General features: G+C 46.8%; 1 protein-coding gene across 1 annotated transcript in view; it reads right to left on the minus strand.

Annotated features, from left to right (window-relative positions):
- Positions 1–18,991, minus strand: part of YPEL2 (yippee like 2) — a 32,216-nt gene extending 13,225 nt beyond the window's left edge. The window contains exons 1-2 of the mRNA XM_079324879.1: positions 18,887–18,991; positions 7,826–8,138 (exon numbers count right to left, since the gene is read on the minus strand). Coding sequence (XP_079181005.1) covers positions 7,826–7,942 — 117 coding nt within the window. The 5' untranslated portion in view covers positions 7,943–8,138; positions 18,887–18,991. The remainder of the gene's footprint in view (positions 1–7,825; positions 8,139–18,886) is intronic.
- Between the last annotated feature and the right edge of the window lie 1,049 nt (positions 18,992–20,040).

Here is a 20,040-nt window from a genome sequence, read left to right on the forward strand (position 1 = left end):
ACATTGCTCTGCTGAGCTAAATCCTGAGCCAAACTCCATAAAAATGTCAAAATTCACAAAATAGTTGCACAGTGCTCTGTCCCCCTGTCCCTGCCAGGCTGTCCTGACTCACTTCAGTCACAACACTGAATTTTCCTCCTGTTAGCACAAGATCTCTGCTATTCCCCCTCTTTCCTGAAGCCCTGGGCTCCTGGACCCTGTTCTTATTTATTTTTAAATCAGTTTCCAGCTCACAGACTTCAAAGTGAAATTTCAAAATGCAAATGCTAAGGGCGCAAACTACTGAAGGCAAATTAAAAAAAAAAAATCAGATTTATTACTCCTATAAAACTTCACAATAATTTGGGGCTTCTCTTGTGATTTCCACAGTCTCTGGTTGCTGCTGCTGCTGTGCTTCAAAACTTGACTTTATAGATGAAAAAGGATGGAAATACTGTGGGGAGAAAGAGCAGATGGAATGTTTGCTTTTAAAAGCAATTATTCCAATTTCTTTAGGGGCAGAGCTGTGTGATTGTGAACCCAGGAGAGCAGGGAGCTGCTTAACCCTGATCCCTGCACTTCCAGGGCCTCATTCCCAACAGGCTCCAGCATTCCCAGTGCTGGGACTTGGGATGAGTTTGGCACCTCTGGCACCATTTAGATTTGGCATCCAAAAGAGCAGCATGGAGAGAATTTTGTTATTTACTGTGAAAAACCACAGCAAGTGACAGTGAAGCTCTTTCTGGGTACACAGGGATGAAAAATGTCATTTTTGCTGTGGGTTTTATCCCTCATTTTTGAGTGCTGCTGTTTTTTCCTGTAGGCTCAAAGCATCCAACAATCCAGCCATTTAAAAACCCAGTGGCAGGGGGAGAATAAAGCCCTTTATTTCCACATTAATTATTGCTGCAGCATGGGTTTTGGAGATAAACACAGAGCTGGGGTGGAAGATGGGAACTGCTAATGCAACAAATTATTTAATTAGCAGCATAATAGTGAGTGTCCACGTATCAGTGGAGCACTGTTTGCCATTAATGCAGCCCATAATAGCAGCAATGCTGACATTGAGGGCAGATTTGCTTCTCAGCAAAAGCAGATCTGAGCTGGGCACAGCTCCCCTGGGGAAGATCCACTGCAGGGAGGTGAACTCAGCAAACACCTCATGGCTGGGAATTTCACCATTTATTGAAATTATCAGTCATTTATTAATCCATTTATATTCTCAATATTTGTGTCTTGTCAAAACAAGTTGTGGTACTGACATTTATTTTATTACTGAGGATGTGTTCTCAGAGCTGAGCTGGAATCAGATTTTAACTCATTTTTTTTTCACTGCTGAAAGGAAATCTCCCAATTCCTCAGTCTGTACCTTTGTTATTGCTACTTCTCCTCACAGTTGTGATTCCCATTTTAAGAGAGGAGACTCTGGGTGCAGTTTCCTTGCCTGCCTGAGCTTCAATCCCTGCCCATTCCAGCCCTGCTGGATGAGAACTGCAGAGCACAGACTCCTGCAGGGATGTGCTGCTGGCTGCCAGACACAACACTCACACTGCATTTCCTGCTACTCTAAAATAGAAATTATCCTCACAGACTCCTCAGGGTCTTCTCCCCAAAGGTAGCAAGTGGGGAAAAAAAACCCCCTGCACTGCCCCTGTATTTTTGTGTGATTAAATTACAGATTAAACCAGAGCTCTGTGCTGTTCCTGGGCTGCTCCTACAAGGATAAATCAGAATAAAACCACACACCTGCAAGGGAAAGCCCAGGATTCTGCTGGAATTCCCTCCTTTTCCAACAGCTGAAACTCCCAGGAGGGCTCAGACCTCACCAGCTCTGAGCTCCAGCTGTTGAGTATTTGCAGCAAAAACCCTGGTGATTCAACTCTCCTTTGTCCCTGGCAGCTCCCTGGATAATAAATGGGAACAATATTTTATTTATGCCCAGGTCATCAATTCTAAGGCAGAGGAAGCAGTAGATGAAAGGAGAGCTGTTTCCATGAAGAAAGTGATGGATTAGAAAAATCCATTTTTACCTTGTTCCTCCTCCTTGACAGGGATTTCTAAACTCTGGTGATTTATTACCTTTTTCCTTTTTTTTTTTTTTTTTTTTTTTTTTTTTTTTTTTGGAACAGAATGAAGTATTTCAAAAATCACACAGCAGTTAATTGCTGTATAAACAGAATTATGCAAGGAGGTACAAATTACCTTGGGCTTGTTCTATTAAACAACCATATCCTGACTAAATAAAACAACCTGATCCTGACTCTCCTCAATCCCATTATGGACAGCAGGATCTGAGGGAACACTTGTAGGGTAAACCCCAGAGGAAGCAATTCCACAGGACACAAGGATCTAATTTAAGTGGCTGCATTATGGAATGGGCATCACAAATTCTCATTACCCAGCTCAGATTTCACATCCTGACTTTTTTTTTTTCCCCTGCAAAGGGCACTCAGTTGTTTGTTTATTCCCTCCCAAACACAGAGCTGAGGGATTCAAATAACAACCCCAGACCCTCTGCAAACATCAACCTGCCTAAAAAGGGTTTTGGGGATGGATTTGTATGGAAAAGTTTTGGTTTTTTTTTTTTTTAAGAGGCTGAAAACGCTGGAGGAAAAGGAAAATTGAACAGCTTTGATGACACATTGTTCTACTGAGCACTGAAATCCTCTCGACCTGCATTCAATTTGAAACTTCATGGAAGCCAAGAATTACAAAGTGCCTTCCCCCTCTCACGTTCACAGCAGTGAAATGAGAAACTAAAAAACTCTTAATGACTTTTCCCGGAGCTGCTTTGCTGTTTATCACTTACTGCTTGAACTCTTCATTCTTGCAATTAAGAGCAAGCTCTGCATAATGCCTGGAAGTGGTAAATTCATTAGGGAACAAGAGCTGGGAAGCAGGATCCAAAAGCTGCTGGACAGCCTCTAGAAATGTGCATAAAATTGATAAATCTGGTGCACCAAGAGCTCAGGGCAAATAAATGAACAGAAGATTTCTGAGCAGGGCTGAGCCAGTGAGACTGTTCTGAAATGTGGCAGCTGAAAAGATGCTGCTGCAGAGTCTGAGGCTGCAACAATCACAGCAGCTCTGTTTCCATCCCTAAAACAGATATTGAAATGCTAAAAATGTAGAAGAGAACCACAAAAATTATGTGAAACTGGAAAAAAAAAAATCACATTGCACCGTGACAGAGCTGAATCTGTTTAGTCTGTCAAAAAAAGTGATCAAGAGTGACTTTGGTTACTGTGACCTTTTAGAGGGAGAAGAATAGGGAGTGGAGATGTATTTTATTAACAAAAGAAATAAAAGAATGGCCAATGGCAGGAAGCACAAGTCAGTCCAATCTAAATTCAAAGTCTCTGATTTTTAATAGTAAGGATGATTAACCACTGGAAAAAAAATGACCAAAGGGAGCAGTGAATTTCTCCTCTTGAAGTCTTCAAATGGAGACAAAATGCTTTTTCTGGAAGATCTGCTGCAATCCTGGTGCAACCCACTGGTCCATGCCCCAGAGCAGGACAGGTGATGATGTGATGGCTCCTCCTGCCCTTAAGAGTTCATTACTGTGGAGTTGGGAACTTAAATTCATATTTGGGAAGCAGCAAGATCTACTTTAAAACAAGAATAAAACCTGTGTAATGAAAAATAAGGAGTTTACCCTTGGGAAGGGAATACCCATCTCACCTCATATCCTGGTTTTTCCTATGATGGAAATGCAGGATTTTCATCAGACATGTCTTGGACATTTATTAAATGCCACTTTTTCCACTAGGTTCAATATTACCAGGCTGTAATTTTAAATTTATTGTTCTACCTTGTGTGCACATTGCCCCTACCCAGCAAATAACTTCTCATCTTCAAAGTGAACTGAACAACAAATATCAGCTGATTCCTGAGAAGTAAAGCCCTAAAGAACATTAAACACTGCCTTGTCCACATGAAAGAAAGAAAAAAGGAAAAAAACCCAAAGAACCAAACCCAAAACCCAAAACTGCTGTTCCTTTCACCTGTATGAGCAGTGATTAATTCATCCACAGCTTCTCTGGAAGCACCAAAACCTCAAATCCTTTCCAGATCCTCCAGTTGCAACATGGAGCAAAGTTGGATGTTTTCAGCAAATCATAAATCTCCCCAAGAGCTGCTGAACCACCAGGAGAGAGAGAGAGAGAAAAACCACAAAGACTGGGAGGGAATTTTCCTGATAAACCTCCCAACTCCTGACTGAGAAGATGAAAAAGAGTTTCTAAGTGTTCCCTCATTAACAGCCTGGCCCCAAATGAGAAAGTCACACACAGGAGTCGATTTTTCCTAAATTCTCAGTGCTGGAGGAGCTGCAGCCTCTTTTGTGCTGAAGAATTTCCCATTCATGTTCAGTGAGGTTCCATGCAGACATCAAAGGAAAACATTGAATTTCCTCGGGCTAACTTCAGAGGATACATCACTGAGTAATGTTTAGCAGTTGGATCACAGTAATTCAAGGAAAAAAAAAAAAAAAAGAAATGAAACTGCAGGACGCCCACAAGACATTCTCCACATATTTCCATAATCAGGGACATTTCTGCTGAATTAATGCTCACAAAAAATCAGCACCCAAGACACTCAAGTGGCATCTTTGGCCTGGATCTTTCTCCTCTTGTTCCATCCTCCCTTAAGGGCACCAAGTATATGTGGATTCCAACAGAAAGAATTGGAATAGCACAGAGGAGGGAGGAATCAGCATCACCCCTGCCAGTCTGAGACTTTTTTTTTAACTTTACCTTGTTAAATGTGTATTTTGTTGGCTGTTTCCCTCAGGCCCCACTAGAAAATGATGTAAAAGGCATATTTGTAAAAAAAAAAAAAATTCCTGTGTCTCCTTTCTGGAGACATTGATTATGGAATAGATATTTTTCTTAAACATTTTAGAAACCATGGGATGTTGTGCCTGTAACAAAAAGTACTTTTCACTCATTTTTTGGCATTGAAATATACTTTTTAAGTACTGTTGCCAGGCATGGTGATTTTGTTTTTACATTAAAATCAAAGAGGATTGGGACACCCTGTACTAATTTGGAGGAGCAGACAGGACCTGCTCCAAAATCTTCCAAGCAGACTGGAGAGAGCAGCAGGATTTCAGCTGGGGAAAAAGCAGGAACAAAGACATCCAGTGACTTGCTCAAGGTCACACAGGAATCTGTTGCAGGGCAGGGTTGAGTTCCCAAAGTCTCAGCCCACTTATGCACTGGAAAAAGCAGTGAAACAAGAGTATGTACTAAATTTGGCACAGCCTTTTAAATGATGCATTGCTCCAAGGGAACAAGAACCTGCACTCATGCTAAGCCAGACACCAAAGGAACACAGAAAGGAAAACTGCTCACTCCACCCAATTTATCTGATCACCTTAATATTTCCTAAGTCAATAAGGCCTTTCTTGGCCAGACAGTCCAACCTACAATTTAGATCTTGTTACAAAATCAGACACACTAAACCACTCTCTCCCTCAGGCTGCAGGAGATAAAAGGCCAAGTAAGCAACATTTTGGTAACTGGCTACATGGAACAGCTTTGGATTTTCTTAAAAGCCTCAGCATTGATTGTTTTCTTTAAATAGCAATGGTTTGTTGAGAAACCTTCTACCCCTTTTAAAGCACAAGGTTTTCCTGAAGCAGAGAAGGGAGCAAAAACTGCCCTGCCAAGGCATATTTGTCAGTTTTGCATACCTGGTGCTGGCAAAACACTTTGAAGGCAGAGTTAAGTTAACACTGGTGCTGAAAGGCTGAGAGGGGAAACTTGGGAGATGGAGAGGAAATGAAAATATGGACTGACACAGAACAGTCCAGTTGTGTTTTATCCAACATCTCCAGCCAGTGCTGCAATTTGTGAGCATCCCAAAAGCTGCTGAGTGCAGAGCAGCCCAGCTCTGGTGTGGTCCCTGCACAGCTCAGGGAAAAAGGAGAAGAGGAATTAATTTCATGGAGGCAAATCACCAGCACCCTGCTGGTACATAAAAGCCTGTTTTTGGGGAATGTTCCCAAGGATTGGTGTCATTTGGGCTCTTTGGATGTGAGTGGCACAGTCAGGTTCAGGATGAGCTGCAGGAAGTTTTTTGGCAGAATCTCCCACTCCCTTTTCCATGCTGGTCCCTCCCTTTTGCTGTGCCACGTTTCCATGCAGTGCCTGGTTCAGGGATGTGAACAAAAGGTTGTGATGAGAGAACTGAAACATCTCCCTGAGGCCTTCTGCAAACTCAACTCAAAACAGATAAAAAAGCCAGTATTTAAGTTTGCCTGGGCAAGTTCCTCACATTTGGAAGCCCCTTGAGGCAGGGACTGCCCTTCTGTTCTGTCAGACAGCCACTTGTACAAGCCACGATTGCACAACTACTTTTATAAGATTTCCAATTATACAAAGAATGTGTTTTTATTCATGTTTACAACCCTGAGAAACAAACCCTGAAAACCCAAACCCTTTGCATTCAAATTCCATGACCTGCTAGTGGCTCCACCAGCAATGTGGTCCCAACTATTAATTTACACCTTGGTCCAGAAGGAACTTTTAGAAGGAGCAGATCCCAGAGCACACTGGAGTTAACACTTCCAAAAGTCACACTGTGCTTCTTTTTTTTCCCCTCTCCTGTCCATATTTTAGCAGTGAGCATTCCTGGGCAGTTTCTGCCTGCCTTGGGCTAGAAGCTCAAATTCCAAGCAGTTGGCAGCTCTGGCATTGCCCTGCTGGAAGCTACTTAACCTGCAGAGCTGGCTGCACTGGAGCATGGACATGGAACAAGGAGGGGAAGGAAGCATCAAAGGTGAAATAGCTGGGAATGTACAGCCTTGTTTGTCCCTGGCTGGGGACCAGCTGTGTCAAGAAACAAAAGCAGAGCATAAACTCTAATCTACTGTAAAAACAGCAAGTAAAACAAACCTCTCTACTCTTCCAGTAAAGCACCTTCTGTGTCCCAACACAAAATTCAGGCATCAAATAAAGATGCAGGGAGTGACTGCCCCATCTCAACCGTGCACAGGAGCCTGGAGTCACCCAAAAAGTGAAGCAATTTCAGCTCCAGGGCATAGATGCTGTTACATTTCCATTTCAAACCCCTTCCCAAGGGGCACAGCTCCTCTGCCCCTGGTGATCCCAAGCCTTTCCAGGCTGCTCCAAGAAGCTGAACTGTTCAAGCTGCACACACAGAGCTCACAGCACCATTTCCACTCAGCTCAGCTCAGCTCATAAATCTCTGGCTGTGCCTGTTTTTTCTGAACACAGATTTTATAAGCTGAATAAACTTTACGGAACAGTTATTCCAAGGCAGCCGAGACCTGGGAACTCCAAGCCTTGACCACAGCCAGGCACTGCAGGCTCCAGCAGACACTGGGAAAGTTTAGTTTTCCCACTTCAGAACAAGCTCCTCTTACTGGGCTGCTCCTCATTCATCAAAACATTTACTGAGTTTTTAATTTAGCTTATCCTAGCACACCTCAAGAGTTGGGACTCATCAGGATTATTGAGTCCAGCTCCAGCATAGGACACTCCAACAATCCCACCCTGTGCCTGGGAGCTTTGTCCAAATCCTTCTTGAATTCAGACAGACTTGGTGCTGTCACCAAACCCTGGGGAGCCTCTTTCCAGTGCTCAACCACCCTGGGGGTGAAAATCTTCTCCTGACATCCAGCTATAACCAAGTAAACCTCCCTTGACTCAGCTCCAGCCATTCCCTGGGCAGGAGAGTGAAGAGATCAGCACCAGCACTTGTGAGGATGGTGGAGACCCCAAGCAGCTCAAACACACACAGACCCTTTGGGCTGAGAGCCCGTTTTCCAAGGAAAAAACCGAGCCGAGAGAACCGTCTGCTCCAGGGCAGCACCTACCTTGGAAATGAGCTCATCGTGGTTGGCCAGGTGAGCCCTGCAGTGGATGCAGCTGTAGGTCCTGTGGCAGGAAGGCAGGTATGCCTGGAAAGTCTTGGACCTTGTCATCTTGACCATTGGAGCCACGGAGCGCTGGCTGAAGTCGGGGGTGGCCCAGGAGGCGCTCCCGCAGGACGGGTCGCACGGGAAGCAGCGGAACACGCAGGTCAAGGCCGTGGTTTGGCAGGGGATGGGTGTGTGGGGCAGGCTCCACACGCTGCTGATGCTCCAGAGGAAGAGTTTGGGCACAGCCAGAAGGGGATTTCACAGGAATCTGTGGGGGGAAATGCACAGAAGGCTCAGCTCGCAGAGGTGACAGCGCTGCGGGGGTTGGGAGCAGAGACAGGAGGGATGCCTGGGGATTAGAGCAGCAGCACTCATCTTTATTCACTTGCTGGCTGCCCTCACACCTCCCTGCTGCTGTTATCTTCCCTTCATGGCTCTGGGAATGGCTGCAAAGGAGGGAAGATGATTCCATCCAAACCCCTCTGGGGAACTCTGCCAGCCAGGGAGAAAGTGGGGAGCAGAGCCAGCCCTGCTGTCCCCTGGCTGACTCACTGCTGGGACACCCCACGGGAAAAATCAGAGCTGGAAATGAATTTTCTCAGCCACCAGGTAAGGCCATGAGTCACCAAACCAGTTTTTTCTCTCCATTCTGCCCTACTTTCCACATGGGAAATGCAGCATTACTTCATTACACCTTCCTTTGTAACTCCCTGAAAGCTCAAAGGTAGAAGCTTCTCTATAAACTGCACTCCAGTATTTTATTTTTTTTATCTGAACATCTGACAGCAGCCAAAGCAAAGCACAGCCTCTGAAGACTACTCCTGATAGCAAGAGACAGTTAAAAACCCTATTCAGGATGGAAACACCATTTTACACTGACAGCACCTGCAAGGCAGCTCAAGTCTGGGTCTCTTTTTGCTGGCAGAAATGGAGTTTTCAGATCCCACACCTATAAAAGTCTTACCAGCTACAAGTGTTCCTTTTGAAGATGGAAAAAGCATAAAGGAAGGAGCTCCCCTCCCTCTCAGACCCATGGCGTGCCTGCACGCTCTACAAATTAATCAGGAACTCTGGCTGCTCCTCCCAGGAGGATTTTCCTCTCATAAAACATGTGATTCTGCTCAGTTTCTGAGCCTGCACTTGGTGTGTTAAACATGGAGCAACACCAACCTCCCCACTACCACCCAGCCCCAAAATAAAGAAAACAAGGAGTAACATCTTAGGTGTCCCCAAAAATCCTGCCAACACTTTCCCCAAGCCTTGGCATGGCTGACAAAGCATCCAAGCCATGGGCAGGGACACCTTCCACTGTCCCAGGGTGTTCAGAGCTCTGCCCAGCCTGCCTTGGACTGTTCCAGGGATGCAGGGGCAGCCACAGCTGCTTCCCACCCTCCCAGGGAAGGATTTTTTAGTGATACCTTCCCTAACCCTCCTCTCCCTCCCTGCTCCTGTCAATAGTCCCTTTTTCCCTCTGGTACCAGAGGGACCATGACCACACACAGTGCTCAAAGGGAGGCAGAATCCAGGAAAACAACATTTCCCCCCCCTTTTTTTTTCCTGAAATATTTTTTTCCTGCACTCCAGGAGGCAGCTCCCAAACTGTCAAATGGGAAAAAGCATCTTGCTCATCAGGCAAACTGCTGATAAAGCATATCTATCATGATCATAACAGTCAGCACTTCCACAGCACTGCTCATTCCTAAAGCTTTTTGTAAATACCAACTAATCAGATTAACCTTTTCCAATTATAATTACAGCCACAGCTAAGCAGGACCTATCCTGACACAGAAAGGGTTCATCTGTGAGGAACTCACCCCTCTCTTGTCCAGTCCAAATGGGGTTTTGTCAGGAATTTACCTGGCCAGTTGCTAAGGACTGGGCACAATCTGCTCCACAGCTGCAGCTCTGGATTTCAGCAAGATTTGCCTTTAACACCCATCAGAGAAGGAAATAAATCAGTCTTTGCCTGTATCCTGCCCCAGTTCTCTCTGTGCACCAGAATCTTGTCAGAACTGAGTTTTGCATTAGTCAGCATTGCTTTCCCATCCAAGGTGAGAAACACTCAAGGACTGCAGCCTAAATCTGCACCAGGGCAGAAACCAGATGCAAACCAAGGCAGAATCCTCATTTTCAGCCATCCCCAAATCCCAGGGCCCTGACTGGGAGCTGATGTGTTCTATCCCAGCCCTGAGGCATCCCAGGACCAAGTGTGCCCTTCCTGGGGCCAAATGCAGCTGGGTCCCAAGGCACTGTCTGCAGACAGATTCCCTTGGACAGAGCCCCTGGGGGAAAGCACAAGGCAGGACTGGCAATCACTGCACCTGACTCCTGAATGAGAATCCACACTGTGTCTAAAGCTCACACATTATTTGTAATGAAATGGTGCAATCCCCTCCCACCCTCACTTCAGCATGGATCAGACAAATAATCAATCACCACTTTTACCATTTCCATCCTGCCATGCCAAGCTTTCCTCTCCTGATCAGCTAGAGAAGGTAATCCACAGGCAGCCCCAGAGCCCAGTGGAGAGATAAATAAACCCCAACCAGAATAATATCACAGCAAATCCTTTAATTTGTTGCTTGCTGACCCCTCTGTCCAGACCTGCTAAGCATCAATGCTCCAGAACAATGAATAAAGCAGGAAACACCACAGCTGCATTTATCTGACAGAGCAATGAACACACACAAGAATTATCTGCTGCACACAGCTTTCTGCAAAAGCAGCTCATGAGCATTCATTTATTTGACCTCATAACACACTGAACATCAGCAAAAAACATCTGACCTTTTAAAAGCAGACAAAAAAAAAATTCAGACGAGATGGTATCAGAGGAACTGCAATTCCTGTTCTCAGGGCTGTGCTGAGGAGACAAACTCCATCTCTCTGCTTCAGGGAGGGCAGAGAATAAAGATTTGTGAGCCAAGATCTTGGTGGGAAGCCTTGTTAAGAAAATGCCTTGAATAAAAACTTCAGATAAGCTCAGCTATGGCAGCTCTAATTTATCAAGACACCACTTTCACACAGTCTGATCACGTGCATTGTCTACCAAGAGCTCTGTCCTCCAAGTGTGGGAGAGGAGAGAAAACCTACAGGAAATGCATTCTGACATTCTACAAGCACAGCCAGCAGCTTATAAGGACCAATTTCTGTCTTAAATATCATTTTAAAATGTATTCAGTGGCTCCCAGCAATGCAAACCCCAACCCTTTGGATATTTCATGTCCAAATGACAACTACATTTGAATTAAGAGACAATTACCAGCTAACAGTGCATTTGCTCTGCTGCAGAACAAAGGCATGAGCATGAATTTGGGCTGTGCCTCTGGTTTTCAGAATGATGAGTTCATGTTCATCAGCAGCACAGGCTGTGGGCAGCAGTGGAGTCATTGCACTCACTTTAAAACAGAACAAAAGAAGGTTTGTTCACTTTATCATCATGCCCAGCATTGTCAGAGAGATGAGTATCTGTCACCAGCAACATCATCCATTATTTTTCTTTTCTCATTCAAGAGAAATTTATCTCTGGGATGAACTCACACAATTCAATGGAAGAGAAATTTGTGCCTATTAATTAATGGAGGACAAGTCAGAAAGCTGGTTCAGACAAAAGGGAGGAATTCTAAAGAAAAAGCTTCCAACATCATTTATTGTGGGTTATCAGTGAAAATCAGCTGGAAGTTTTGCTTGCCTGCACTGGGTGTGTTGGGCTGTCCTGCTTCATCCTGCTGAGTTTTAGAGCAGCTTCCTGATGGAAAAATCACCACACACATTTTGCCATTTGGGAAACTTTTTGGTACAGAATCCACCCTCCACCTGTGGGTGTCCAACACCCACTTTCCACATGAAGCTGTCAGCAGTTCAGGAAACACAAAAAAAGGGAGGAAGACTGTGCCAAGCACTTGCTAGACAAGGCCAGTGCATGTACAAGTCCATATGCCACAGAACAAAACCATCACACACAAGCTTAATTTTGAATAAAATCCATTTGCAATGCAGCTCAGATGCAAATGTTCATGGTGGCAGGACAAACAACAGGTTTGTTGGGTCTGAGAGATTGTTTTATGGATTATTCAATTTTAAAGATAAACTTCAGCCTGTGAAATACTTATTAGAATATAGCAAATGCTACAGAAAGTTGTTTGCAGCAGCTCTGAAAAAATCCAGATATTTGGAAACCCAACCTTTCTCCTTTGGTGGGTCTCTTCTTATTAATATAGGAAGAGTTTGAGATGTGCTGATTCCCAGGGCAAGGAAAGTACAACAGGAATTGAGTTTGGAAAATTTTCTGTGTCTAAGCTGTGGCAGTCTGGGTTGCTCCAGGCTCTGAGCAGGATTTTAAGAAAATTCTCAAGGTAAGTACAGCTACTTACCAGAGTTTTCTTGAACAAAAACTGCCTGAATATTCCTTAATGCAGCTTGAAGGAGGAAGGCTGGTCTCTAGCTGAAGTTGGGGTTTGATGCCCTGTTCTGCTTCCCTATGGAATAAAAGTTATCAGAGTGTCAGGTTGGTCCCTCAGAGACACCAGGCACTGCTAAAGGAACATTTTATACTCTGATGGTGACAAAATATCCTGGTTGGGAGCAGCTCTGGAGATCCACAGCTCTGGGAAGGATGAACCAGATCTTCTGAAGGTGGGAGGGTGGGATGTACCTGGTGGAAAGTCTGGGAGGAAGGATGAGCATCCTGAATTTAACCAGGGAACAACACGAGGGAAAGCCAAGAAAGGAGCTGAAATAGCAGATGGGTGAACACAGTGTGCTTCACTCCTTCAGCATCAAGTTTCTGAAATGCACCAATTTCAAACCCTGGCTAAGGTGACATTGCAAGGAGCTCAGCAGCACCACTGATCCCTGAGTCTCCAACACCTCATCCTCCAAACCCTGGAAGGAGGAAAAGAACATGAGAAAATGTGGAGAACAGCCAGCAGGAACCCTCTGCACTGACTTTTATCAGCTGCATGAACACAATTACGACATAAATAAGAATAAATTTAACCCCTTTTCCTCCTCTTCTAGCAAGTGACTTCATCTCTTTGTCACTGTGAGGAATCACTTGATGGTTTTGGGAGAAAGGGGAGGGATGGCTGGAGGTGATGCTGGTGGCAAAGAGCATTCCAGAGACTGCCAGGGAACCACTAGAGGGCCTGGGAGGAGCTGCAGCAGGAGGCAATCCCAGGGAACCAGGCAGGGAACCCAGCACGGGCAGGATGCCAGCACTGCTGCACCTGCCCTGCTCCACATTCCACAGCAGGAAAAAAGGAAAAACCCCTGATCATCCTGCTGAGCAGCACCAACCCCACCACCACTGCCTGCACAACTGCCTTCACAGCCTTGGAAAGGCTGTGGTTTGGTGGCTTTGCTTGTTTTTTTTTTCCTCTTTGAGATTATCACTCTAGATCTATCACTATTCTTTTGGTCAAAAATAGATACAGCAGCCCACAACAAACCCCACTGGGGTGTGTCTGATGGACAGGCTTCCTCTAAAGGTCACCTGGAAAGTACAGGAAAATGAGCTGAAACTTGAAAGGAATAAATTTTGTTTAAGAATTTTGTTTAAGTCTGTGTAGCTTTGTCATTGTAACACAGTAAAAACCCATTAAGCTTATTAATATTCAAAAATATTTTAAAATGGTTCTTTACATAGTTGGTTTAGGTTCTGTCAATTTGGAGATTAAATCAAATTTAAAAGTTTCTGTTATTTTAATAACCACACCAGTGCATTTTCAGGTTCTCAAATGCAAGGAGCAAGTCCAAAAGGCTCCTGCAGGAAACCTTGAGTGAATTAAAGAGTACTCAGCCAACTGGAAAAGAAAGAATAGGTTAAAATAACTCAGTGAAGATGGTGCAGAGGTGCTTTTTTCTGGCTCCTGACTACAGAGAGCAGGTGAGAATGAGAATTTTCTGGGTTTCTTTATGGCCTAAGGCTGGGCTTGGACCACTGAGTGTCAGAAATGCTCACTCATCTCTGCCCAGAACCCAAAGCACCATCAGACAGCACTGGGAAGCAGGGAAGGGAAACAATTCTGGATATTTTAATCAAAGCATTTCCAATTTCATCTCAAAAAGGCACAGGACAAGCTAGGACAGACATCACCTGCCTCAATCCTTTATTACAGAAGGTTTCTTTAAACTTTTTTTTTTTTATTTAAAGGTATTACTGAAAGATTATAATTTATTGCTTTTTCCAGGCTTGTCTATGAAACCACAGGAGCAGGGAGTGCAAGATTCAGCCTCTCCAAGGAATGAGTGACACCTCTGGCTGAATTCTCTTCCCACTCTGAGTTGCCTGGCAGCACTATCTGTGCAATGCAGAAGAGCCTGTGCTGCTGATAAGGAGCAGCAGGGTGAGATTACAGCTGAGAGCTGCCCACCTTCAGCTCCCTGCAGCCAAACCCAGGGCCCAGCTCCAGCACAGGCCACTCCAGAGGCACCAAACACAGCAGGGAAAGCTGCTGAACCAGGCAGCACTGCCAGCAAATCCCACTGGTGCCACAAATAAAAGCTGCAAGCTGGGCTCGTTTAACACATAAGTGACTCTATTTCCTCCTGCACGTTCTGCAGAGCACCAGGAAGGGGTGAGAGTCCTGCAGCTCCTCGTGCTGGACAAAGCCACAGTCAAGGTGAAGGTCACATTTGGAACCCCAGATCAAGGACTTTGACATTATCACACAGAGTTCTACAGAATGAAACAAGACCCTTGCCTTGCTATTCCAGCACCAACCTGAACCAAATGCAGCAAGGAGAAGCTCTTCCCATTCAACTGATCATTCACTGACAAAATGGAAATGCTTTTCATCATCCCAGCTTCTCATCTTGATTTGCTTTAATTGCAAAACAGTCTGGCTGTCCAAATAAATCTCCTATCATTGCATTTTCTGTGGTGTTCCTCAGATCACTTTATTATCTCCCTCTCTGGCAAACGTAGGTAAGACCAGGATTCAATTACCTGGGGCTGCTGGATGGATCATCCATTTCTCCCTGATAAAGCCAGGGCACACAGAGAGAACATTTATCTATTGCAAGGATCATTCCAATATCCTTAAAGGCATTAAAGAAGGGGCTGCTAGAGCTGCCTGTCATGACTCACTACTACAAGCTCCCCTTGCCAAATTCCCAAGTTCTCACCTGCCCACAAACCCCACCTGCTCAGAGGGTTCTTTAATCCAGCCTTGCTCTGCCCAGCAGCTCATCTGTCACAGGACAGGCAGCAACTTCATTTTCTACCCTGCTACACCTGGTTCTTTTCTGAGCACAGCTGAGGATAAGATGGTGAATTGTGACCCATCCCTGCCAGAAACATTTTTAATGCACCAGCTCCTGCATTAGCAAGGGACAAACTGTGGCACTTCAGCCCCAACTCTTCTCACTCCCCTTTAGCAGTGCTGTGTGTCAGGGGGGCAAAGTCAGGTGAGGATTTAGAGCTTGGATCTTCACATGACAGATACTTTATACCTGAATCTAGTTTAAGAAGGTCAAGTCAGCTGTTACCTTGCCAGGTTTTGTCATCAGTTCCTCCTGGATATCCTCTCCAGCCTGCCAAGGCAGGTGAACTGACTCACCTCACACAGCTCTGTGACACAACTGATGTGTCTTTGAGCTGGGAGTTCCAGGGATTCTCATCAAGATTTCTGATTTCCCCACATAATTAACCCTATCTGTTTTGTTTTGTTTGTGATGCTGGACAGTCTGTTTTTAGTAACATCTTGCTCCAGCCATATTTCAGCAGTGAAACCTCAGAGGTTTCTTCAGGAGCTCCGTGGCTGGGCTGTGCAGTGCCCAGGTCACACCACACTAAATTTTGTCCTCCTGGTGCCAATGTGAAACAGGAGAACTGACACCACTCTGCCTTCCCTCCCAGCAGATCAAAAACTTCTCTGAAGGGCAAATTCAAAGCATCCTCAGCTTTTGGAACTTTTAGTAGCCTTTGCTCAACTGCAGGAGTTTCATTCTATACTAGTCACAACGGCAGTGAAAAAAAAAAAAATAGGTATTTTTGTGAGTCAGCAAATCATCTCACATTTTACCTTTCTCCAACACCTGAGCAGGTGTAAAAACCCAACCTCTACATGGACCTGTTGGTGAGACTGGAAGGCAGCTCTGCCAGGCTGCAATCCCATAACTTCCAGTGACTCACAGTACCTGGCACTATCATTTGTTAAAGCAAGAGTGAAGCAGGGGCTAATAGCTATTTACTAAAAACAGAGGAGCGTGATTAGCTTTAATTAGCATTGTCAAGTGACTTGAGATTGTCAGGTACAAGATGTGGGAGAACTAAGTCTCATTAATTATGTTATTTCCTGCAGCCCTAAGTGGCTTGGCCAGTCCAGTGACGCTTCCGGAGATGGAGCTGCTCCTGATGGCCAACACATCCCACACCAGAGGGTGGGAATGCTCCAGGCAGCCTGGGACATGTGGCTGTCCATTTACTGGACATTTATTGGGCTGCAGAGAAGGAGAAGAGTCAAGAATAATCAGTTTATGTGCTGCAGGATAGCCACAGATCCTGACAAACGGGGATAAAAAGGTAAAATGACATGGCAGAAATCAAACTCGAAAATTACTCACTGTCCAAATTCAGGGGGATGAAAAGTAGGGACCAATGGGGGCTAAAGGAAACAGGATTCAGGTGCAGGGCACAGCACTCCTGGAAAACTTTTTATTCTCCCCAAAAAGACAAACTATAAGAAAGTCACATTCTCAACCAGCATCACATGGCCAAGAGACACTGATTTACCAGGTAAAGATTTGCATGAAGAAATGAAAAATTTTTAGTCAGAATAGTCTCTCTCTTCCATGGACTCCCCTTGGCTTCTGGAAGGAAAAGGAAACCTGTCCTTAGACCTGTGAATAAACAGGCACAGAAAAGAGGGAACATCCTGAAGGACCAGCCTCAGGAGTGGGAAAAGGCAGCTGTGTACCCTGGTTTCCAAGCAATAAACACACCCTGCTACATCTTGGACATCCTGATCTGCTTCAAAACAGCCCAGGGAACTGCACTCTCCATTTCCCCATTCCTGACTTCCCCTTGTGATCCCTGTGCTCCAGCACTCCACAGCTGACCTCGAATGAAGACTCTGCTTAAGCTCAAGCAAACAAAGCTCTGCCAGCTAATGACCAAAGCTCAATGAAAGCCTGGCTCTGTTGGTGTCTCTTCTTCCAAACACACAGGCAAAGGCAAGGCTGTGATGCAAGAACAAGAAATAAATGTTTTTTTACTCCTCTGCAATCCCTGCAATGCTTTTGTAGTACCACACCAGATCAAGTCCCAGCTTTCTAAACTGCCAGCCAGGACCTACACCAGAGTGACCAGTTCCTTAATTAAATTCTCTCTCAGGAACATGAGTCAAGGAGCCTTTGAGGGAATGTGGATTTACAGGTAGGGATGCTGTCTTCTTCAACACCACCCTGACTCAACTGCACACACCAAGCAGAGAGGAAAGGAAATAATTTATTCAGAATCTATGGATCCAGAGGACACGAGGGAGATCAAGGACTGCTTTGCCAGTTATTCCAATCCTGGCACTGGGAAAGAGACACCTGCAAAGAAAACTAAAATAATAAATAAATAAGAGAAGCACTGGACATCTCCATTAGATGAAAACAAGCATTCCCAACCTCAGCTTGAAAACACAGACCTCTCTTTGAGCAGGAAACAAGAAGCAGGGATTAAGGGGAGAAAAGAACATCCCAATTCCCTGCTCCAACAGTGCTATTACACTGCAAACAATGTTTACAAGGAACCAGAGGCGTGGATCCAACACGATGAGATCTCGAACAAAATCAGTGGGAGTGCTCAGCGAGGATGAAGTCACAAAACACATCCTTTCCAGGCAGAATCCTCTCACGGATTACAAGGCAAGCTCCCTCAGTATCTGCTTGTTTACAAGCCTCTCACTCAGCACAGGCCTCCCTGCACTGCCCAGCTTTAAGTAACCATAAACGCATTAGGAAAAATCCTTATCTGGAGCAGGGAGCTGGCGCTGAGGGCAGGTGCTGTGCCCTGTCCCGCCCGGACACTGCTCTGACAGCCTCGCTCCGGCTGTTTTCTAAGACACAAAAAGGTGAGGACACGGCAACTCCAGTAAATTGTAGGGTAAAAAGGCAAGGATACTACTCAGTTTTTTTTTTTCCCCAGGAGCGTTTCAAATCGGCTTGACTTCAAAAATCAGCCTTAAAACCAGAAGCTGGGGACCCACAGCTATTCTGTCACCTCGAACTTGTCTGGCTTTTCTGGCTCAAACCCAGAAGTTTCTATGGAGATGCAGCACCCCGTTACCATTTCGCCCTCGGCGGAGGTCTGCAGAAGAGGAAGCTGCTACAGCCCTTATCAAACAACAGCAACAACACGGAGCGGCAGCCGAGTTACCCCCGGAGCTCCGAGTGCCAGCACTGCCCTGGGAGGGGCATCATCGCCAGGGCAATTACCCCGCAATCCCTGTGCCCCCCCGGGCGCGGTGGCAGCGCTCCAGCCGGGCACAGCCGGGCTCGGGGACCCGCAGCACCGCGGGCACACGGAGCGGCGATTGCCCCGCAGCCCCGGGGGAAGATGCTGCAGATCCGCGGGGTCGCTGCCCGAGCGCCCCGCACACCCTGCGGGGTTATGAGATGGGTGGAGGGGAGGAACAGCTCTGCTGCTCCTCCCCATCAGCGGGGCTTCCTTGCTGATCGCTGGCACCCAACCCCTCCCGGCCGGACCTGTTGCCCCCCGCCTCCATCCCCTCGCCCGGCCGCGCACACAAAGGCCGCCGCTCGCCCAGCCCGGCTCTCCCACCGCCGGCACCGCGGGCTCCCCATCTCCTCTACCGGCCCCGATGGAGCCCCCCGGGGATGCTCCCCGGATCCGCGCGGCGCATGGAGGCGGGGGGACACGGGGACACACGGACACAGACGCGGCTGTGGCGCAGCTGCGCGCGGCCGCCCAGCCCCGGCCCCGCCGCGCGCGGCCCGGGACGCTGCTCCTCGGCGGCCGCTCGCCCCTCACGCCCTCACGCTCTCCGTGCCGCCCTCACTCACCGCGGCCGCACCGAGCGCGTCCCGGCGCGGACCGAGCGCGGCGGCCGCCGACGCGCACAGAGCCCGCAGCGCCTCCCCCGCCCACCGCCTGTTCCCTCCCCATATACCCTGCCAGCGCTGAGCGACACCGCCTCTAACCAATCAGCGCCCGCCGGCACATAGCAACACGCCGCTGATTGGCTGCCGCCGGCCGCAGCCCATTTTCACCCAGCCATTCAAAGCGCGGCGCTGGCGCGGCGTTTCCGCCCCTCCCCGCGCGCACCGGCGGCTCCGCACGCAGCGGCGGCGGCGGCGGCAGCCAATGGGAGCGCGGCTCGCGGGGCCGCACAACAAACGCGGTGCGCGCTCTTAAAGGCGCCGCGCCCGCCCGCGGGGATGCGCGCAGGATGCGCGGGAGATGCGCGGGAGATGCGCGCAGCCCCGCGGGTCCCGGAGCAGGGAAAAGGGGCGGCTCTGGTCCCTTTCCCATGGTGTGTGCGGTCTTTCCGTCTTTCCCCGCGCAGGTAATTAGCGCGCGTTAATGAAGGGCGGTAATTAACGGTGTTTGGTGCGCGGGGTGGGCGCCGGGGGTGGGGGAGCAGCGGCAGAGCAGACACAAAATTCACCAGTATTAACCCCAAAATCCCCCAATATTAACCCCAAAATCTACCAATGTTATTCCCCCAATCAATCCATATTAAGCCTCTAATCCACATATATTTACCACAAAATCCACTATTATAAACCCCAAAATTCACCAATATTAACCCAAAAATCCACTAGCATAAACCCCAAAATCCACCAATATTAACCCAAAAATCCACTAGCATAAACCCCAAAATCCACCAATACCAACCCAGCTTCTCCTGCACACCATAGTGCTAATTGCAAAAATAAGGATATTCCATATTTCTCCTGGAAATCTCCATCCCAGCCCCTGCCATGAATTTTTCCAGCAGAAATCTTGGCAGTTCTGTACCCCAACAGCTGCAGATGTGCTCACACACCTAGCAAACCCCAATTAAATGCCATCCCCTCCAAGCTCTGTAATTAACACCCCAGCAGCTCAGGACCAGGTAATTTGAAGGCTTCTCCCTGCACCTTTTTATTCCCTAATAACAATAATTCAGTGTATAAAGTACAGGTTTAATTATTAAAATCCATCCCATTCCACC

The sequence above is a fragment of the Erithacus rubecula genome (assembly GCF_903797595.1).
Source record: "Erithacus rubecula genome assembly, chromosome: 22".
NCBI lineage: Eukaryota > Metazoa > Chordata > Aves > Passeriformes > Muscicapidae > Erithacus > Erithacus rubecula.